Here is a 20811-nt window from a genome sequence, read left to right as displayed (position 1 = left end):
TTCATCTGACATCCATTTAAGCCTAAACTTTGAACGCCATTTTTTTAGTTGGGACAAAAAGCTTAACTTCCAAGATTACTTCCTTGAATGCTTCCCATTTAGAATTTGATGTTGGTAACATCATCAGTTGGTCTCATTGTGTCGAATTTAAAAACTGTCCGAGATCACTGTAGTCACTTTTACGAAAGCAATAACCCTTCCCTTTTACTTGATCTAGTATTTTTTCTGTTTACACAATAAGTTTATAATATTGCCTTCAATAGAGATATTTTCTTAAAATTCTGTTACAAAATCAAATAAACAGCATCCAGGAAACATGTTGCAGAAGCTTTGATCATGATGTAGCAGTTAAAAACATGCAATTACTTTGATCACAAGGATGAAGGTGGCTGTTGTCCCTGGGACCACAGGACCACAGGTTATATTTCATAGTTTATCGTGCTTGTTTCCCATTTGCATGAGAACATATTTCTGAAATTTTCAATGTAAAAATTAAACAAAACAGTTTTTTAAGAATATTGGGAGTTTCAACTGTGTGGACAGAGTACATGAAAGCACAGGATCACTAAATTCATATGTTTCAAAGACTGCACATCACAAGTGCTTGACCTGCTGTTTAAGACAGGCCAGTGCCAATGGCTACAACTAGGATAAAGTGAGTTTTAAAGCCAAAAATGCAGACCAACTTTCAATATAAACTGACACTGGGAGCTAAATATTAGTACTGGTAAATTATGCAAGGAACAAAGCTTATACAGCATTAACCAATTACCTGTCCATCTCTCCTCCCCCTCCCCCCAATAATTTGTTAAATTCCTCCTTAATGTTATTCATACAACCCACTTCACAACACCGGTAGAAATTTGTTCCAGCATTCAACTACCCTCTAGTGAAAGCAAATTTCAGTACATTCATCCTGCAACCATCCTTCATTAGTTAAAATTTATGTCCCTTTATTGTGTTGTCTGAGCAGGAGTATGGATGCCATAAACATTTAGATTACTCAATCCAATCAAATCCTTTATCATTTCAATAAGATCTCTTTGCAAGTGCCTAGTTTTTAGACACTATGGTTTGCAAAACTGAAGCCTTCCTTGATTGAGAGTAACCTTTTGTTTCCTCCACGAATATTGTCATGCCTCTCTGACACCCATTCCAACAAAGCCATATCCTTTCTAAAATGAAGTTTCCAGACCTGAATGTAGTACTCAGGATGTGGCCTTACCACAGTGGTGCACTATGGCCATAGACACCCATGCACCTAAAAAATTCCCAAACAAACAGCCTTACCACAATGGAATAATTACCTTCTTATCCCTGCTTGCAAAACCCCTCTATATCATTGAAAAAACCCCATGAGCTGTCCTAACAGCCCGTCAGCACTGCTCAGAGAACTTCAGGGCTGACTGCACAATTTCCCCTTCCCCTCCAAAGTTTTTTCATTCTCTACCTTGAGTGTGATACCTCACAGTTGGTATATTATCTAGGATTAATGCTATCCATATACAGTACCTTCCTTTTGTAAATGTTAAACTTCAGTTGTCACTTATCAGCCCATCTGCCTAATTTTTCTAGATCTTGTTATAGCATACCGTGATTACTGTCATTTACTACCCTGTCAATCTTTGTATTATCTGCAAACTTAGACATTAGACATCAACTCAGACATCTAAGGATGCTCTCTTAATTATGGATAAAGGGTTGCTTATCTTTCTCTTGTTCTTTTTAATATAACTGGATAGGTTCCAAAATCTACTAACTCGATTGTTCAACAAATTATGCGATGGCGAAGAAATACCAGATGAGATTACAAACAGATACATTACATCAATTTTCTAGAAAGGTGACAGAAGAAGATGCTCCAACTATAGAGGAAACTGTGTTTGAGCTCTATTGCTAAACTATTCGGAAAAGTGATAAAATCAAAACAGAGATTGTTATTTCTGAGGGACAGTATGGCTTTTCAACTGGATGCTCACGTATAGACCATTTATTCACTGTTAAGCAAATTCTGGAAAAATGTCAGGCTACAAACCAAGATCAGTAAGTCTATGAACAGCAGTATGCTGTTCATAGACTTAGAGAAAGCATATGATAATGTGCCAAGAAATCATCTGTGGAAGGCTATGAAAAAAATATCAATAAGCCAGCCATTAATTGAATTAATTAGAAGAATCTACAAGAACAATACATGCTGTATAAAAATTGGTTCAAAAATATCAAGAAAATTTAACTTCCAAAGGACTATTTCAAGGATGCTGTTTGTCACCTACTTTGTTTAAGCTGCACCTGGAAGTTGTTCCGAGTTGGTCACAGAAGTGCAGTTCAGTGGGTGTTCCCCTTGGTCAAAATAAGTTCCCTCAAATTTGAAGCTGGTTGTTACAATATACTCTGTCTAGCCAGTTCAGGAATCAATTGAAAATCCTCAGATAACTCATTTAACTCAAATCTTCTGGATTGAAATCTTCACAAAGTTCTCAAATATAATTTCATGATGTCAGCAGTCCAGCTTCTTGATGAGAAGTCGATGTAGAAGGTTGATGTTGATCAAAATCTTGAGAAGCAGATTTTTTTAAACTGCATTTTTTCCCCCCCCGTTCTTTATGTTTTTGAACTCGTTCTTTTGTCGACATGGGAAGCTTCTTCACAGTGGCTTTGAAGCTTTTATTCTTGCATACTTCTCTCGATTTCCCTCAGCTGGAGTTTTAGCCATCTTCAAAAATACTTTTATAGGTTTTTTTTAATATATTGTATACTTTTATTTTTACAATTCAATAGTAAGTGAAATCCATTTGTAGACTAGTATGACATCAAAACCAAAAACTACTGCAAGAAGTTATTGTTGGTTGAAGTGATTGTTCTATTGTTGCGTTCTTGAATCAGAGCCATTTAAATTTTAAGCAATGAAATGGTTTTGTGTGAAAGAATGTTCTTTAATAAAATCTGCAGATTTTATTAAAGTCTGCATTTTTTCGTTCTCTATGTTTTTGAACTCATTCCTTTTTGACACAAGAGGCTTCTTCAGTGGCGTCAAAGCTTTTATTCTTGCGTAATATTACTACCCACTGCTTACTCTACCGAATCAACATTAGTGACTGAGTTAGTGGCCTTTAGGAAGTGACAATTTCCGTATTTTGGTATGATCTTACCCTACTGAATCAACTACTTACCCTACCGAACCAACGTTGGTGACTGAGTTAGCATCGTCAGCGCTATTTAGGAAGTGACATCATTTGTGTCATTTAAAATCTAACAACCACGTAATAGGAAGTGATGCAATTTGCTTCATTTAAAATCTAAGTGGTCAGCTTTCTTCGTTACCAATCAATTGCATAATTTCCGTTACAAGAAAATTTTGTTACCAATCAATTGTGCCATTTCCATTACAAGAAAATTTCATTACTGATTGATTTCTCAAGTGCTGTCATAGATGTTTTCACAACAAAAACACAGAAACCTGCAGTACATATTGGTCTACAATGAAGTCACTAATAGGGTGTTAGGCAAGCTAAGGCACTATATGAGAAGTCTTTAGCTAAGAAAGCAAAAAAGAGTAGCAGAGAATTCTTTGCTCATGTTAACACTATAAGGAAAGGAATGAACATTAGTCCACTAGATATGAATGACATAACTACTGATTATCCTGTTCAAGTTACTGAAAGGTAAATAAATATTTTATATCTACAATCACCCACGACAAAGTTTTTAGAGATGAGAATACCAGAAGTACACTTATAACTGAGAGCTAAATGATTTTATGATGACTCAGAATAAACTGGGATAGAAATTTCTGAATCTAAAAGCAAATAAAACACCTGAAGCTGATGGAACCTATCCTTCTTCTTAGGATTTATTTCGTTATTACAACTGTTCTCCTCAACCTAACATCGAAAAGTCATTCCTTTATTTTTTTTTTCCATTTTCTTCTATCTTCCCAATCTCCATCCACCAGTCCTCTTCTATACATGGCTGCTCTCACACCCTCTATCCACATCCTTCTTGGTCTTCCACTCTTTTTCCTTCTTTATGGCATCCATTCCATGGCTTCTCTGGGCAGTCTGTCATCCTCCATTCTTTTCAAATGGCCAAACCACTCCAATCTTTTCTCCTCTATTTTATTAATGATAGTTTTTTGGGCATTCATTGTATTCCTTATCACATCGTTTCTAACTTTTTCACTTCTAGACTTTCTGGCCGATCTTAGCCAAAAATCCATCTCAACAGCCAGTAGTTTATTTTTTGTCTTTCAGTTAAGGTCCAAATTTCACATCCATATAATAAAACACTTTGTAATATTGCATTATATATTTGAGGTTTAGTTTTGTTAATAATATTTTTATTCCATAGCACAGAATTAAGTATTCCTATGATCTTTCTACCTTCTACCCAGTCTTCTCTCAATTTCCTGCATCAGCCTGAATAATTGCACCCAGGTACTTAAATTGCTGTACAGTTTTCACCTGTATTCCATCTAAATCCAGACCTCGTTACTTTGATTCATGTACTCTGTCCTATTAAAATGAACTGTCAGTCCCCATGTTTTATATTCTTCTAGTAACTTTCTGCCCATGTAGTTTACATTATCATCATCCTCCTGTGATAACACAACTTGGTTGCTTGATGGAACTGCGTGCAGAGGTAGCAGCATTTTTAATGGACCATAGCGCTCTATTGGCGACGGTTTTAAATGATAAAGACTGGGTGTGCAAACTGGTGTACTTAGCTGACATTTTTAGCAAAATGAACGAAACGAATCTCTCATTGCAAGGAAAAACGGCCACAGTTTTTGATGCAAATGCAAACGTGTCTTCTTTCAAAAGGAAACTTATGTATTGGTTGGAGTGCGTGGAAAAGGAAGATATTGATTGCTTCCCTCTTACAAAAAGCTTCTTGTACAAAAATAATATCAAGATTCAAGAAAAAATACAGAAAAATATTCAGGTGCATCTCGAAGTATTGAAAGACTCGTTTGAACATTATTTTCCGACAGCTCAAGAGGAGGTGCTTAATGACTTTAATTGGGTATTGAATGTGTTCAGCCTTAACAAAAAAACACCTAGTTTAAACCCAGCAGAATACGAGCTCCTCATAGATTTTGACATCTCAGTGAACTAAAAATCGCGTTTCAGAATCAAGTGTACTAGAGTTTTGGTTGCATTTTCAAGATGAATTCAAAATCTTGTCTGAGAAAGCAAAATTAGTATTGCTTCCTTTTTCAACTACATATCTCTGTGAAGTGGGATTTTCTGCCTATATGCGTACCAAAACAAACAAAATACAGAAGTCGCTTACCATATGCGTACCAAAACAAACAAAATACAGAACCAGACATTCGCCTGCAATTATCATCAATTGAACCTGAAATTAGAAAACTCTGCAAAAAAACACAACCACAGGTGTCTGATTAAATATTTATACGTTATTTTATGTTATGTCTTAATTTAGACTTACTGTAAAATATAATTTTATTGTATGGACATTGTACAATTGTTTAAATATCTCTTTACTTTACACTCCCTTATTATCTATCCCCTCTTCCCCCCCCCCCCCCCCCGTAACACTACTCTTAAATACCATTAACTTGAAAACATAGGTTAAGCCTAAGGGGGGACTCCATAGAAATTGATTCTAGAAAGGGCTCCGCAGGTCAAAAAGGTTGGGAATCGCTGGGCTAGAGAAATCGATTTAGAAGCAGTACCGATTGCAAGAAGTACAAGTGTTTCGTTGAATAACAACAGAATGATCTTGGCTAAACGAAATCATTTCCCGCCAATACTGGCTTGTGCTATTACCATCCATAAATCTCAGGGAGGTACTTTTAACTCCTTAGTTTATGAATACGAGAAGTGTCACAAACAACAGCTAGTTTATGTTGCTGTATCTCGAGTTACTTATATCAGTGATCTTTACATTATTGCCACAAATGGAGAAAAGAAATTTTATCATGGACTGAGAAGCATTACATCCACTCTTGCACTTCAAGTTGAAATGACCAGGTTGTCAAGTAATCCTCTATTTACCATGCAAGGTACTTTATATGAGTTCATCAGCAAATGACAAGATCTTTCCATTCTAAAGTTAAATTATCAAAGTTTACGTGCTCACAGTGACGATCTCATTGATGCAGTCACACAACAATTCACTTTACTTCTACTTTCTGAAACGTGGCTAAATAACAAAGAAGTAAGCATACCTAACTTTGATTGTGTCGTTCAATTCACACAAGAAGATCAACAATTTATCGTAAGGGAGAAAATCTTACTCATGTTACTTCTCGTATGGAAATGATTTATCAACAAACTGTTGGCAAATCCATGTGTTAGACCTGTTGGAGACATTTATGCAGCTGAATGCCTCCTTTCTGATGGTCAAACGATATTGTTGGTAGTCATTTACATTTCACTTAACCAAAAGATCGAACACATCATTGAATTCATCCATTTCGTTTTATTTCCTTGCACAATTGACGGAACTGCATTGCTATGACAGATTTCTCACAAGAAATGCAACCGAATACCAATGATACTTAGTGGAGATTTCAACGTTAATTTTGCAGATACTCAATCCAAACCTTTGACTGATTTCTTAGAAAATAAATTTGGACTAATGTTAAATACTTCTAGATCTGTATTGACTACTAATCATGGAACTATAATTGATGCTATGTTTCAAAGACATTTGCACTCTTTACAATCTCAAGTGTATGTATCATATTTTAGCTGTCACAAACTTCGGTTCCGGGTAAAAAAATTGGAGTCGCTGGTTAAGGATGCATTGCAAGATCATCTAGAGAAGACTGCAGCAATAATTCAGACACAGCATGGGTTTGTTAAGGGAAAGTCTTGTCTGACAAATTTGATAGGATATTATGATGTGGTTACAAAGGAACTGGATGCAAAAAATAATTTTGATATCATATATTTGGATTTCAGGAAAGCTTTTGACACTGTTGCGCATGGAAGACTATTGTACAAATTAGAGCAGAATGGTATTAAGGGTAAGTTGCTACAACGGATAAAAGGATGGTTAAGTGCTAGAAGACAGAGGGTGGTAATCAGTGGGTGCTGCTCTTCTTGGACTAATGTTATTAGTGGAGTCCCACAGGGTTCAGTGTTAGGTCCACTGTTGTTTTGTATATTTATCAATGATATTGATGAAGGTATATCAGGCTTAATGTCGAAGTTTGCAGATGATACAAAGGTTGGCAGGGTTGTTAATGACAGTAATGGCAGTGTGCTACTGCAACAGGATCTAGATAATTTGGGCATATGGGCTAAGAAGTGGCAACTGAAGTTTAACCTTGACAAATGCAAAGTACTACATATGGGTAGAAGTAACCCCAGAGAAATGTACCAGCTGTGTGGTACTACACTTAAGGTGGTAGAAAATGAAAAAGACCTGGGAGTAATTGTGCAGGCAGATATGAAGTTTTCTGAGCAATGCAGACAGGCTGCCAGGGCAGGTCATGGGGTTTTGTCAATGATATATAGGAATTTTGCTAGCAGGGAAAAGGAGGTGATTATCCCTCTGTATAAGGCAATGGTCAGGCCACATCTTGAGTACTGCGTACAGGTCTGGAGGCCTCATTTTAGGAAGGATGTAGATTTACTTGAGCGTGTACAGAGAAGGGCAACAAGATTGGTGAGGGGAATGAAGGGGATCCTCTTACCAAGAGAGGCTTAAGTTATGCAAATTGCAGTGGCTGGAGACTAGGCACCTGTGCGGTGATCTGATTGAGGTATATAAGGCCTTGAATGGGTTGAGAACGCTGAATTCTGATGGGATCCTTCCACTTGTTCAGATTACGAACCTAAGGGGGCATAAATTCAAATTAAGAAAAGACAGATGTAGAATAGATGTGCGGAAATTTGCCCTTAGCCAGCGGGTGGTTAATTGCTGGAACAAACTTCCATCTGTCGTTGTGGAAGTTGATAGGTTGAATAAATTTAAGGAGGAACTGGACAGGCATTTGGAGGGAACGGTGTGATTTTTTTTTTTTTTTTTTTTTTTTTTGGCTGATGCTGCATAAGCTCATACATTTGCTTTCTTGCATCACATGCCACTATTACTACTACTACTACATTGTAAGTAAATTACCTATTGAACATGTATTGCAACCTCAAATTAATGAAACTGTCTAAAAAAAAAAAAATAAAAGATGTTTTCTTTTCATACTAAACCCCTTTAACCTTGTCCAAGCCAAGGATGTTTTCACATAAAATAAAGCATCCTTTCGTGTATACAGGGTACACAAAAAAAAAAAAAAAAAATCCCCCCCCCCTTCTCTGCAGCTAGTCTCATTTAATTCATCTGATTTCCATTTTGGTCTAAACCTTGAACAGTATCGCTTAGTTGGTATAAAAAGCTTAGTAGCATTTATTTTTACTTTCTGAATGATTCCCATTAAGGATTTGCAGTTGGTCTCACTCTTTGGAATTTAAAAATTGTCTATAACCACTGTAGTCACCTTTACAAAAGCAAATCCCTTCCTTAACCTTGACAGTAGTTATAATGTAGATTCTACACTAATATATTATGATCATGCCACCTTAGTGGTTCCTTTGGATATTCTTAATGGTCAAATGTTGACACTATGATTATCAGAGACATGGTACCATTTGGCCATAAAGGATGGGGGTAGAGTTATGCTCTTGACTAAGAAGTGCTAAACTAGTGCATCCAGTTCATGTGGGTGGCTAGTGCAGTATTGTCAGTTTGGTGTGACATAAACACTGCAAACACAGATATGAGAATAGGAATATGTGATAGGCCAAATTACTGTGACGACTGTAACAAAGTTATACCAAGATATAGTGGACCAGTAAATACATGAGGAGTCACTGTAGATAATCATATCAGGAGTATTGCTTTCTCCCATTGCTTGTCTAACATGCTGATGTAGAAAACAGTCACCAATAAATCAAGAAAAGTCATGCCATTGTGTGAGTGGCCATTTCTCAAGTGTTCCAATCAATATTTGCAAAGTTAAAATCTCTCACTGTAAGCCAATTAAATTTACTGGTCCACTATATCTTGGTATAACTTTGTTACAGTCATCACAGTAATTTGGCCTATCACATACTCCTATTCTCATATCTGTGTTTGCAGTGTTTATGTCACACCAAACTGACAATACTGCACTAGCCACCCACATAAACTGGATGCACTAGTTTAGCACTTCTTAGTCAAGAGCATAACTCTACCCCCATCCTTTATGGCCAAATGGTACCATGTCTCTGATAATCATAGTGTCAACATTTGACCAAACCAGTACTTGACATTCATCAAATTTGTTTATTATACAAGGTGTGGTGATTAAATAATGAGACTGCACACACACACACAGCCACTATACACCAAGCACTACCTGTGAAACAAAGGCACAGCAGTTGATCTTGAACCCTTTCCTAATAGGCTGCCAAATCATGTTCCAATGTGCTCATTTGCTTTGCAGTGAGACAGTTTTCATTGCTTATGTTTTTGAAGTTTTCCAGGAAAACAAACAACAAATCACCTGCAGATTTTTAACAAAACTAAAGAAACCACCAACTGAAAATTATGAGTTGGTACGTCAAGATACTATGTCAAGAACCTGCATGTTTGGATAGCATAAAAGATTTTTAGAAGGGGGAGAGAGAGAGAGAGAGAGAGAGAGAGAGAGAGAGAGAGAGAGAGAGAGAGAGAGAGAGAGAGAGAGAGAGAGAATGAGAGAGAATGTGGAAGACTATGAACATCCAGAACTAAGCCAATCCAGTATCCATGAAAACTGATCAAAATATAGACCAAGTAAGGACACTGATTAGAAATTCCCTATAGGTACAATATGAGATATAATTAAATTGATACCTTTTACACTACAATTGTAGTTCACTTTTATGAGCAAAGAATATATTTTCACCGAAGTTCTATAAGCTTGAATTTCAAGCTCATAACGTATTATGCCTTGTGCATTTATATTTTTATTTAGCATTACTTTTTACACCTTTTAGGATCTCTCATATTGTGGAATTAACTTCATAACTGGGTTGGCATGGTTGCAACACCAGGGTACCTGCCCACCCACCGACAATAAGCCAACAAGCCTTGAAACAGTGCCATCTGGGTAGTGGTGATGCCCATTGAGAATAAGTAACAATAGTCTTCTCCATTGGTGAAGCATTACTTATTCGAGGTAGTGACAATGTGAGATACGATTAAATCTGTCTTTTACACTACAATTGCAGTTCACTTTTATGAGAAAATAATGGTGTTTTCACCGAAGTTCTATAATATATATAGGTTAGGTAAGTGTGTAGGTAATGGTGCTGACCTGTCAGGTGTAACTACAATGGGAAAAATTAAAAAGTACCTGGAAAATAAAAGTAGATTACATAAAATTTAAATAAAATTAAATGAAAATATATAAATGGTACTTAATGCTGTAGGTCCTAAGATTTTAACTACATCATCAAGGGCTGGCAGCCAAAACCAAAGGAAACACACATAATCAAGGCCTCTGTTTCTGTTATGACGTATATACAGCAGACAACAAAGAGAGAATGTATATGTCATAGCTGACCTGACAGAGATCAAAAAGAAAAGGAATAAAGAACACAACCAGTATAATGCTAAAATAAATAAAAAGTAAAATGCAAAATTATGCTAAAATTAAAACCAAGTAATTCCAGTTAAAGAAAAACTGAATGAATAGCAACCAGCCCTATTTGAATTTTAATTAAGAAAGCGTTCAAGATGAAAGAATATAGTAAGGATATTGACAACTTACTGTCGAGTCTGGCAGGAGACGGTGAGGGAAGCAGACACAAGGCTGTAACGGAGACCAAAGAAGTTAGCCGAAAGTTCCCTGCAAATTTATAACAGTTAAAGCAATCCTGAGTATGGGGGAGAGAAGGTGTGAATTGGTCAAATTAAACATTACCTGTGTGGTGGGGAAGACAGATTAAACAAATGAGGCAAATGGGACCAGCAAAGGGGAGAAATCAAGAACTAACAAAGTAGCATTTAAAAGACTCTTTGTTTTCTGCTTTCGCTCCTTTTTTCTTCTATAAAAAAGTTGTAGAAGAAAAAAGGAGCGAAAGCAGAAAAATATTTTTCTTTAACTGGAATTAATTGGTTTTAATTTTATCATAATTTTGAATTTGCTTTTATCTTAGTATTATACTGGTTTTGTTCTTTATTCCTTTTCTTTTTGGTCTCTGTCAGGTTACCTATGATGCATACGTACACTCACTTTGTTGTCTGCTGTGTATACTCATAACAGAAACAGAGGCCTTGCTTATTGCTGTGTTTCCTTTGGTTTTGGCTGCCGGTCCTTGATGGCATAGTTAAAATCTCAAGACCTACAGCATTAAGTAACATTTAGATATTTTCATTTAATTTTTTCCATTGTAGTTACACCTGGCAGGTCAGCACCACTACCTATACACTTATCTAACCTATTTGTTTATATTTCATTATGGATGCTGGGCATTTCTACTATTACTAGTAGTTTCTGGATCTATAAACCATTATAAACGTTCCTTTTAAACGTTCTGTTTTATCACTACAACCGAAGACTTTGGGTAGCATACCTCTTGAAACTCAGCAGAGGATGTAGTTTATTCATGGTGGTTCACCAGCACGTTTCTGACTCGTTGAATATGGAGTATAATGCTGAAGAATTGGTCAGAATCACCCTGCAAAGGGCTACCACAGATCCCTTGACCTCACACCCCTAGCTTAATTTGTGTGGACTTACATGAAATTCATGGTTTATTCTATGCACTTTGCCATGCAGTCCTGAAACAATAAGACATTTGGAAATCAAGTATTTGTGCTGAATGCTGCATTGAACAAAATGGAAGTTACTTTGAACAGCTGCTCGAGATATTTTCCTTTTAGATGTTTATTTCAGGTTCTTTTATGTTTCAGTTCTTGAACATAGATTTTTGATATACTTTTTATGGGAACTTTTTTTTTTTTTTATAAATATGCTCCTACATTTCTTCCATGCAGGTTTGAAATGCCCTAATATAGAGATAATAAATACTAATTAAAACAAATGAAGTAAACATGGAAATAGCTAAAGGAATAAGGCAAGGAGACAGTGAGCTCCATTCTTTTTAGTTTAATAATGAATGAATTAATAAAAGAAGTAAATAGTCATATAATATTGCAAACCGAATTTACCTCCTGGTCTGTATGGTTAAGTCAGTATAAAAGAAATATGAAACTGTTTTCATATGAGTGAAGAAATAAAAATGAGAAAATTAAAATTTAGCATGTTTTAAAAAATTATTGCTTAGAAAAACTGTGCACTTTTTTCTATTGGTACATCATGCCTGAACTAAAACGATAAATTATGGAAATGCATAGGACTAAGTGCCCTAACTTTGGAATTTTGTTATACATCCTCAGTCAGTTCGGTATGTTCACTTGAAGCAAGTTTCTTTTTTAAGGTGAACTCTACCTCCTGTGATGCATGTTTAAAGTATAGTGCAGGTAGTTTCACATTGAAAATGTTGGCTTGTGAATTTTGCCGAAATCACCCAATAACCATAGTTTTGTATATTACTAATTTATAGTTAACTTATATGGAGTTTAATTTCATTAATATTACAATAAAATTTAATTAAGGGTTGTGAGAAAAATATTATGAACACTCTGAGTTTGATGGCAGAACAATTTGTATGGAGACTGAATCGGTGATAAAATGCTATACATTTTCTGTTGTGGATCCAAATTAAGAGTATTCACTTTTCTTACTCTTAAATTTCTAAGTAGCAAGCATTATAGTTTTGTGACACTGAATTAAATACAGTAGAACCCAAATAAGAAATTCCCACATAAAAAGTTTCCCCTGTACTAGGTTTGGTTTTTTAATTTCCAATTTCAACTCTATATATTGTAATGTATTATTTTCCTGCATAAGAAGTTTCATGGGTAAAAAGCTTTCCTGTGTAAGAAGTATGTGATAAAGAATACACAGTGTATTATTATAATGATGTTTCCCCACTTAATGTTTTTTAAATATATAGAAATTCATTACTTTTATATTAAAAAAATTAAATAATATAAACATTTTGGTAATCAAACAAGTTAGTGCATAGCATCATTTTAGTTCGTTGTAAATCACCGAAGTAGGTGAAATGGCATATTTTTTGTTACATCTCCTATTGTGAATGCCTTTGTGAGTGCCCTGATATTGTACTACCTCGAATAAGCAACGCTTTGCCAGTGGAGAAGACTAATGTTAATTATTCTTGGCAGATAACTACTACCCCAATCCTGGGTGGTGCTATTCGCCAAGAATAAGTAAAACTTCTGTACTGGCGAAGCATTGCCTATTCGAGGTAGTACAATATCAGGGCAACTCGTGAAGGCATTCACAATAGGAGATATAACAAAAATGATGCCATTTCACCTACTTTGGTGATTTACTATGAACTAAAATGATGCTATGCATTAACTTGCTTGATTAGTGAATTTTCCATGGTCTGAAGCTTTCAGTCCTAAAAGCTTTTTAGTATAAATAATTTAATATAATGGAAGCGACATGTTGCAATTGTTTTCATCACTATATATAATTGGATATCTTTGACCACGTGAAGCATTTGCCGTTAAGTTTTGATGGTTTTGAACAGTTCGGAATTACTTAGTGGATTGTTGTTCTGTCTTATTGTAATTGTGGTATGCCGAAAGCTGAATTTATAATACTTTATTTCTGTAGATTACCATTAGTCTTTTGTAATTTTTTTGTAATACAGTTATTCTTTAAAGAATTACCATTAGTAATTCTTTAAAGAATAACTGTATTTTTGTCTATCTACCATGTTGGCTCTAATTATTCGTCCCTCCTTGGCGGTTTTATTTTAATGCTACAGATATAAATTATTAATTATACTGATTATATGAGTACAATAATTATATTATATTTTTCTAATTTGAAGGGTTATAGTTGGAAGGATGAACTCCTTTGGAGTTCATCCTTCAAACTTGGTAATGAGTTTAATGAACAGAATGTAAAGCAATTAGAAATCCTGAGTTTAAAAATGTTTCCCATACATAGGCAGAGTAAAATATTTATAAATTCTGAAATAGTACTTATGTATTTGTATAGTTAATATTCATAACCCTAGGTCATTTTCCCTTCTAAGAAGCTCTAAACCTCCAGATAATGTAATAGATAATGGATAAGAAGTATATAATACAGTGAACCGGGATTCTTCGTATCCTGAATGTTGTATACATAAGTTTCTTGTATAACCATTAAAATGTGCATTAGTCTATTATGAAGAAAAAATATATTTAAAAATGTTTGTCTCACTGAATCGTAACCAGAGCCTTTTTTCATCCTGGACCACTTTTAACTCCACTATCCCCTAGCTTTTAAAGTAACTCCTATATTTCTGTTCCCCAGGCGCAAAACCTTACATTTAAAGCATTAAACCGAAGTTCCAATTTTCAGATCATTTTTGCTACAGATGTAAGCCATTCTGAAGCATAATTTTCTGGTTCTGTTTGTTAACTACTTTACCTTTAAATCATTAGCAAACTCTGAAAACTTACCCTGTAGCCCATCATTAAGGACGATAACAAATAGGAGTGGCACCAGTACTCGTCCACTCTGAGGAATGTATTCTTTAAGCAGGAGGCCTCTGTGCTTTCTACCTCTTTTTATTTTTCTATTGGTACAGAATAGATAGGCACCTGCTTATCTATTCTGTATTTTTAATTAATTTATTTTGATTTTTAATTTTCTCGTTAATGAAAGTTTCAATGGTATTTCAGTACTATTGGCTGCATTTTGCATCAATTCTTTTAATATGGTTTAATTTACAGTTTAGTGTACTCAAAAGGAGCTACACTAGATAGATTTTGCATTTGTGTGCTTGATATCAATTGATATCATAAAATGATTATGATATAGCTAGTGCTGCTTTACATCAATTAAATAATGTCCTACACCCCCAAATGAAAATAGTATTGTTGCCCTTACCCATTACGTACTTGCAGCACAAGTGGTTTTCTATTCAGTAGGGATGTTATATCTGAATTTCAGATATTTCTGAGTACTTGAAAGCCAGAGTCAAGAAATGTGTGTCAAAGAGTATGATTCAGAGTAATTTCCTTACATAGAATCATATGCCATGTTTTGTGGGCACTTACTTTGAATCCCCACCTCCCTCAGCACATCCTAGAAAAATAAAAATAATAATTTACTTATTTTATATAAGTAAATCATATTTCATATATTTTATATGAAACTGTTCAAAAACAGTTTCATATTTCTTTTATACTGACTTAAAAGTTTAATTATTTGTTTTGTTTTCAGTTGTATCGATGCATGGTTTGATGTTAATCGATCATGCCCGGAACACCCAGTGGACTGAATTGGCTTTTATAAATGACAGTAATTCTGGAATCCAGGTAATAGATGGACTGTGAAACTCACTAGGACATATAATGAGCAGTGATTACACTCAGGATAGATATGCTGCATGGGGGGGGGGGGACTACATAGATGGAATTGTTTTGCAGATCTTGTTTTGATAGGTGCTGTGCAATAATGAAAGTCTGCAATGGTGTACCCCATGTTTATGTTGGTGTTTTATCAGCCGTGCCTTTGAAACCCCTAGCAGATAATGGGAGCTGGCCTCTCTTTGGGGCTGCACCCTGTGATACCTCGTTCACCCACCACAGAGGCTATCTAGTTTTGTAAGCACCTTTGTGCTCAGATGCATTTTTACAGCATCTTTTGATAATTGTCTGCACCTTCCATCAGTTAGCAGTGGCTTTTTGATGAGCTCGCAAGCAAGGCAAGCTTTGTTTAAAAAATGTTTTGATAATAAGTCTTATTTTGTATTTATTAATATTATCATTTTTAACATCAAATTAGAAAAATAATATTTTGACTAGTTTAATTATTTTTATTTTCCCTTTAGGCCTTAAATCATAAAAAAATTTGTTTATGTAAATAAATTTTCTGAAAAAGTGTAATAAACCTGCTACAAAATCTTCACTATTTTAGGTTATTTTGATTTATATAGTTTTTTGTTTGTTTATTTGATTGATATTGTTATCGATGTTCATTGTATGTTCAACTCATGCATCATATCGGTATTCCATTGTAATATACTTTGTCACTGAATTTGGGAAAGTTTATTGTGCCATCTTATTGGGCTTAAATCAGAAATGCCATTGCCATTGTAATATTTCAACTGTAATATAAATGTTCATGTTTTCTGGAAGTTTTGTGAAATACTGCTTCTAGACTTTAAATTACTTTTGTGTATTATATTTCCACATTTCTCAAGTATGTCAGCATGTCATATTTCTGTTTTAATGAGTGAAGTTCAAAAGTATAAGAATATTGAAAAGTTTCTTCTAGATGAAAATTTTTAACTGTGATGATGTAGTCAGATGCTTAAACTGGTTTATAGTGTTGTTATAGTTGATAAATATTTTTGTTTTTACACATTAGAATAGCTATGCCAAAATTTGTAATAAAAAATATACAGCTAATACATTGGAATATATTTTTTAATTAAAACATTGGCCTGTGCAATCATGATCATAAAAAAAAAAAAAAAACTGTGATAAATATGGCAATTGAAGTGATTTTTCCCCACATGTTGTATGCATAGACATAGCTACTGAGCAAAAGAAAAATAAATGACAATGTAAAATTTTGTGATTTTTTATCAGAGTTAGTGTTATTCATTTCATTACTGTATACATTTTCCTGAAAGAAGCAGTTAGTTATCTAGCATCCTTATTTGGTCACATATCTCATGAACTTCAGAATTTTTATTTTATTCTGTCTACAAACTGTGCATTGCAAAATTGAAATTTGCATTGTTTAATATAATTTTGGTCATCATTATGACCAAAATTTAAAAATTTTGGTTATAATGGAAGTGTGTTTGGGATGATACTGAAGAGAATATATAAATTTGCATTACACTGTTGCTGCTCTTGGAAAATTTTTGTACATTGACTACTCAGGCCATGGTGTGCAAATTCTTGCATTATTCTAGTTCATAAGCTTTAGTATATATTATTATGTTTGGACAAGTACAAATGCACAAGCCAGTTTGCAGGTTGAGAAGCCCAGAATAATTGGGAAGGGAGGCTCTCCCATCCAGCGAGATTTGAATTTGATTAAATGATTTGAAAAGGTCTTTACGATCAAACTTAAACCTCTCCACGACACCATGCTGTCGTGGAGCACAGTAGACTTGTAGATAGCATATAGGGATTAATGTGTGAAGCTACAGTGGCAAGAAATTACTTTTCTCTAATGAAACAATTGCTAGAGAAACTGTTTCATTAGAGAAAGAGAAATGAAACAGTCGCTCATTGCTTGCATACAAAAGAAATGTTAAAATTTCAAAAATTTGCAATTATTGAACAAGCTTGCCACCATTTGGTGACCATGATTGAAACAGATTCATTACTGATCAAAAGTCAGTGGAATGGAATCCTAAAGGATCTTGTTGCCACAAGAAAATGCAAAGACACCATCAGTTTTTTGGCACAAAGAAGTGATGATAAATACTTATAAACACTAGAAGGAAAGGGATGAATCATAATTGATCTGTTAGATATGAATGGTATATCAGTTGATGATCCTACTCAGGTTGCTGAAAAACAATAGATATTTTGTATCTATGTTCACACAACAAAAGGAATGTTTTAGAGATGGAGATGCTGGAAGTATATTAAATCATGGGAAGTTAGATGGGACCATCTATGGACTGGAGATGTGTGTGCAAATGTATCCCCAATTCACAGAAGGGATCAAAGGATGAAGGGAATAATTACAGAATTGTAAGCCTGACTTCTGCTCCAAGAAAAATAATGGAGTCACTGCTTAAAGAACTAACACTGTACCATCTAGATAGGAATGCATTTATATTGCAGTCACAGCAAGGAATTGTGTGATTAGACATTGTGTGACCAATATGAATGTGACAAAGGATCTGGATGCAAAAAATAATTTGACATCAGATTTCTGAAAATTTTTCATTACTGTTACACATAAAAGACTGCTATGCAAGTTGGATCTTTGTGACAAGTTACTGCTGTGGATAAAGGGATGGTTTGCAGGGGGAGATGTGGTTATCAATGTGCACTGCTCTTTGTGGACATTTTATTAGTGGAGTCCCTTTGGATTAAGTGCTGCTCCACTGTTATTTATTGGTGATACTGATGAAATCATATCAGGCTTAATATGTAAGTTTGCAGATGATACAAAGGTCAGTAATTAAAGGTAGCAGAGTGTTTAATCACAGCAATCAGGGTATGCTACTGCAAAAAAGATTTAAAAAAATTAGGCACATGGGCTGGGAAGTGGCAATGGAAGTTTAACATTGAAAAATGCAAGGTACTGCATATGGGTAGCAGTAATCCTAGAATAACATACCAACTGTGTGGTACAACACCAAGGGTAGTGGAAATGAAAAAGGAGACCTGGGTAATTGTGCCCTTAGACATGAAGTTTTCTGAGTAGTGTAGACAGGTCACAGGGTTTTTAGCATTAGCATTAGTAGAGGCATTTGATGCAAGAAAGCAAGCTTATGCAGCATCAGCCAAAAAAATAAATAAATAAAAATAAGTAAATAAAAAATAACCACTTCCACTTCACCCCTCTGTTTGTTCGAAATACCTGTCCTGCTGAGCCTTAAACTTATTTAGGCTCTCAACTTCCACGACAAGGGATGGAAGTCTGTACCACCAACCAACCAACCACCCGCTGGCTAAAGGCAAATTTCCGCACGTCTATCCTACATCTGTCTTTCTTCAATTTGAATTTATGCCCTCTCAGGTGATTATTCTGAGCAAGAGGAAGAATCCCATCAGCATTGAGCATGCTCAAACCATTCAAGGCTTTATACACCTCTATCAGATCACCTTGCTGGTGCCTAGTCTCCAGACATTGTAATTTGCAAAACTTAAGCCTTTCTTCATAAGAGCACCCCTTTGTTCCATTCACTAATCTTGTTGCCCTTCTCTGTACTCGTTCCAGCAGCTCTACATCCTTCTTGAAATGAGGCCTCCAGACCTGTATACAGTACTCTAGGTGTGGCCTGACCATTGCCTTATACAAGGGAATAATCACCTCCTTATCCCTGCTAGAAAAATTCCTATATATCATTGACAATACACCATGAGCTACTCTTGCAGCCCGTCTGCACTGCTCAGAGAACTTCATATCTGCCTGCACAACCACCCCCAAGTCCCTTTCATTCTCTACCACTGTCAGTGTAGTACCACAGAGTTGATACGTTGCTCTGGGGTTGCTGTTTCCCATATGTAGTACTTTACATTTGTCAATGTTAAACTTCATTTGCCACCTCTCAGCCCATCTTCTCAACCTTTCCAGATCCTGTTGCAGTAGCATAGTGTCAGTAGTGTCCTTGACAACCCTGCCAACCTTCGTATCGTCTGCAAACTTGGACATTAAGCTTGATATACCATCATCAATATCATTTATAAATACAGAAAACAATAATGGACCCAATACTGAACCTTGTGGGACTCCACTAATAACATTAGTCCACGATGAGCAGTGTCCATCCATTGATTACCACTCTCTGTCTTCTCTCCCCTCAACCACCCCTTTATCCATAGCAGCAATTTGCCTCCAATGCCACACTGCTCCAATTTGTGCAGCAGTCTTCCATGTGCAACAGTATCAAAAGCCTTTCTAAGATCCAAGTATATAATATTAAAGTTATTCCCTGCATCCAGTTCTTTTGTGACTGCATCATAGTATCCAATCAAATTGGTCAGGCAAGACTTCCCCTTAACAAAACCATGCTGTGTCTGAACTATAACTGAATTCTTGTCTAGATGATCCTGCAGTGCTTCTTTAACCAGTGCCTCCATTAATTTTCCGGGAACAGAAGTTAAACTAACAGGTCTATAATTACTTCTGTTCCCCTTTGATCCTCCTTTGTGGATTGGGGTGACATTTGCACATCTCCAGTGCATGGGTTCTACCCCTGAGTCCAAGGAAACTCTCATAATTATGGCTAAGGGTTTGCTTACTTCCTTTGCTGCCTCCTTTAATATAACTGGATAGATTCCATCCACCCCAGGTGCCTTTCTTGTATTTATCTTCAACAATTTCTCGTCCACTTTACTCTCAGTTATTACAAGATCCTCTGGCAGTCCCCTCGCTGAAGAACTCCTCATGTGTGTGTGTATGTCGATGCAAAATATTCATTTAGTTTGTTAGCCATCTGAGCAGGATCATCAACAGTTGACCCATCGATATCAAGTGGACCAATCTGATTCATCCCTTCCTTCTAGAGTTTACATAAGTAAAGAACTCTTTGCTGTTTTTCTTTGCATTCCTTGCCAAAGATTTCTCGTAATCTGCCTTCGCCTGCCTAACCTCCTATGTAACTTGGTTACAGATCAACTTGTATCTATCATAGGCTTCTGTGTCATGTGTTAATTTGTCACGTGGTAATTTATTAATTCGTATGTATCCCATGCATTTTTCTTCTCTGCCATATGTGTCATTAGTTCATCTGACATCCACTTAGTCCTAAACCTTGAACAATATTTCTTAGTTATCTGATTAATTTACAATATTATGTACTACACTATATTAAGCTTATGCTATCTATTTCAAAATATGTAAAGCCTAGTAGCTTCCAAGTTAAGTTCTTTGAATGCTTCCCATTTTGAATTTGCTGTTGGTAAGATCATCAGTTGGTCCCACTTTATAGAATTTAAATACTGTCTCAGTCCATCCTAGTCGCCTTTACGAAAGCAATAACCCTTCCCTTTACCCCTAATGGTAGTTACCTCTTTGAG

The 20811-nt window shown here is 35.5% G+C and overlaps 1 protein-coding gene across 1 annotated transcript in view; it reads left to right on the top strand.

The window, feature by feature from the left end:
- LOC150079122 (E3 ubiquitin-protein ligase znrf2-like) overlaps window positions 1-16005 on the top strand; it is a 92982-nt gene extending 76977 nt beyond the window's left edge. Inside the window, exon 4 of the mRNA XM_090384161.1 lies at window positions 15314-16005. Within this exon, the coding sequence (XP_090240287.1) occupies window positions 15314-15371 (58 nt within the window). The 3' untranslated portion in view covers window positions 15372-16005. The remainder of the gene's footprint in view (window positions 1-15313) is intronic.
- The last annotated feature ends 4806 nt before the right edge of the window (window positions 16006-20811 follow it).

This window comes from Mastigoproctus giganteus, chromosome 10 (assembly GCF_048544385.1).
Source record: "Mastigoproctus giganteus isolate SK-2022 chromosome 10, ASM4854438v1, whole genome shotgun sequence".
Lineage (NCBI taxonomy): Eukaryota > Metazoa > Arthropoda > Arachnida > Uropygi > Thelyphonidae > Mastigoproctus > Mastigoproctus giganteus.
This window is presented reverse-complemented; position numbering and strand designations above follow the sequence as displayed.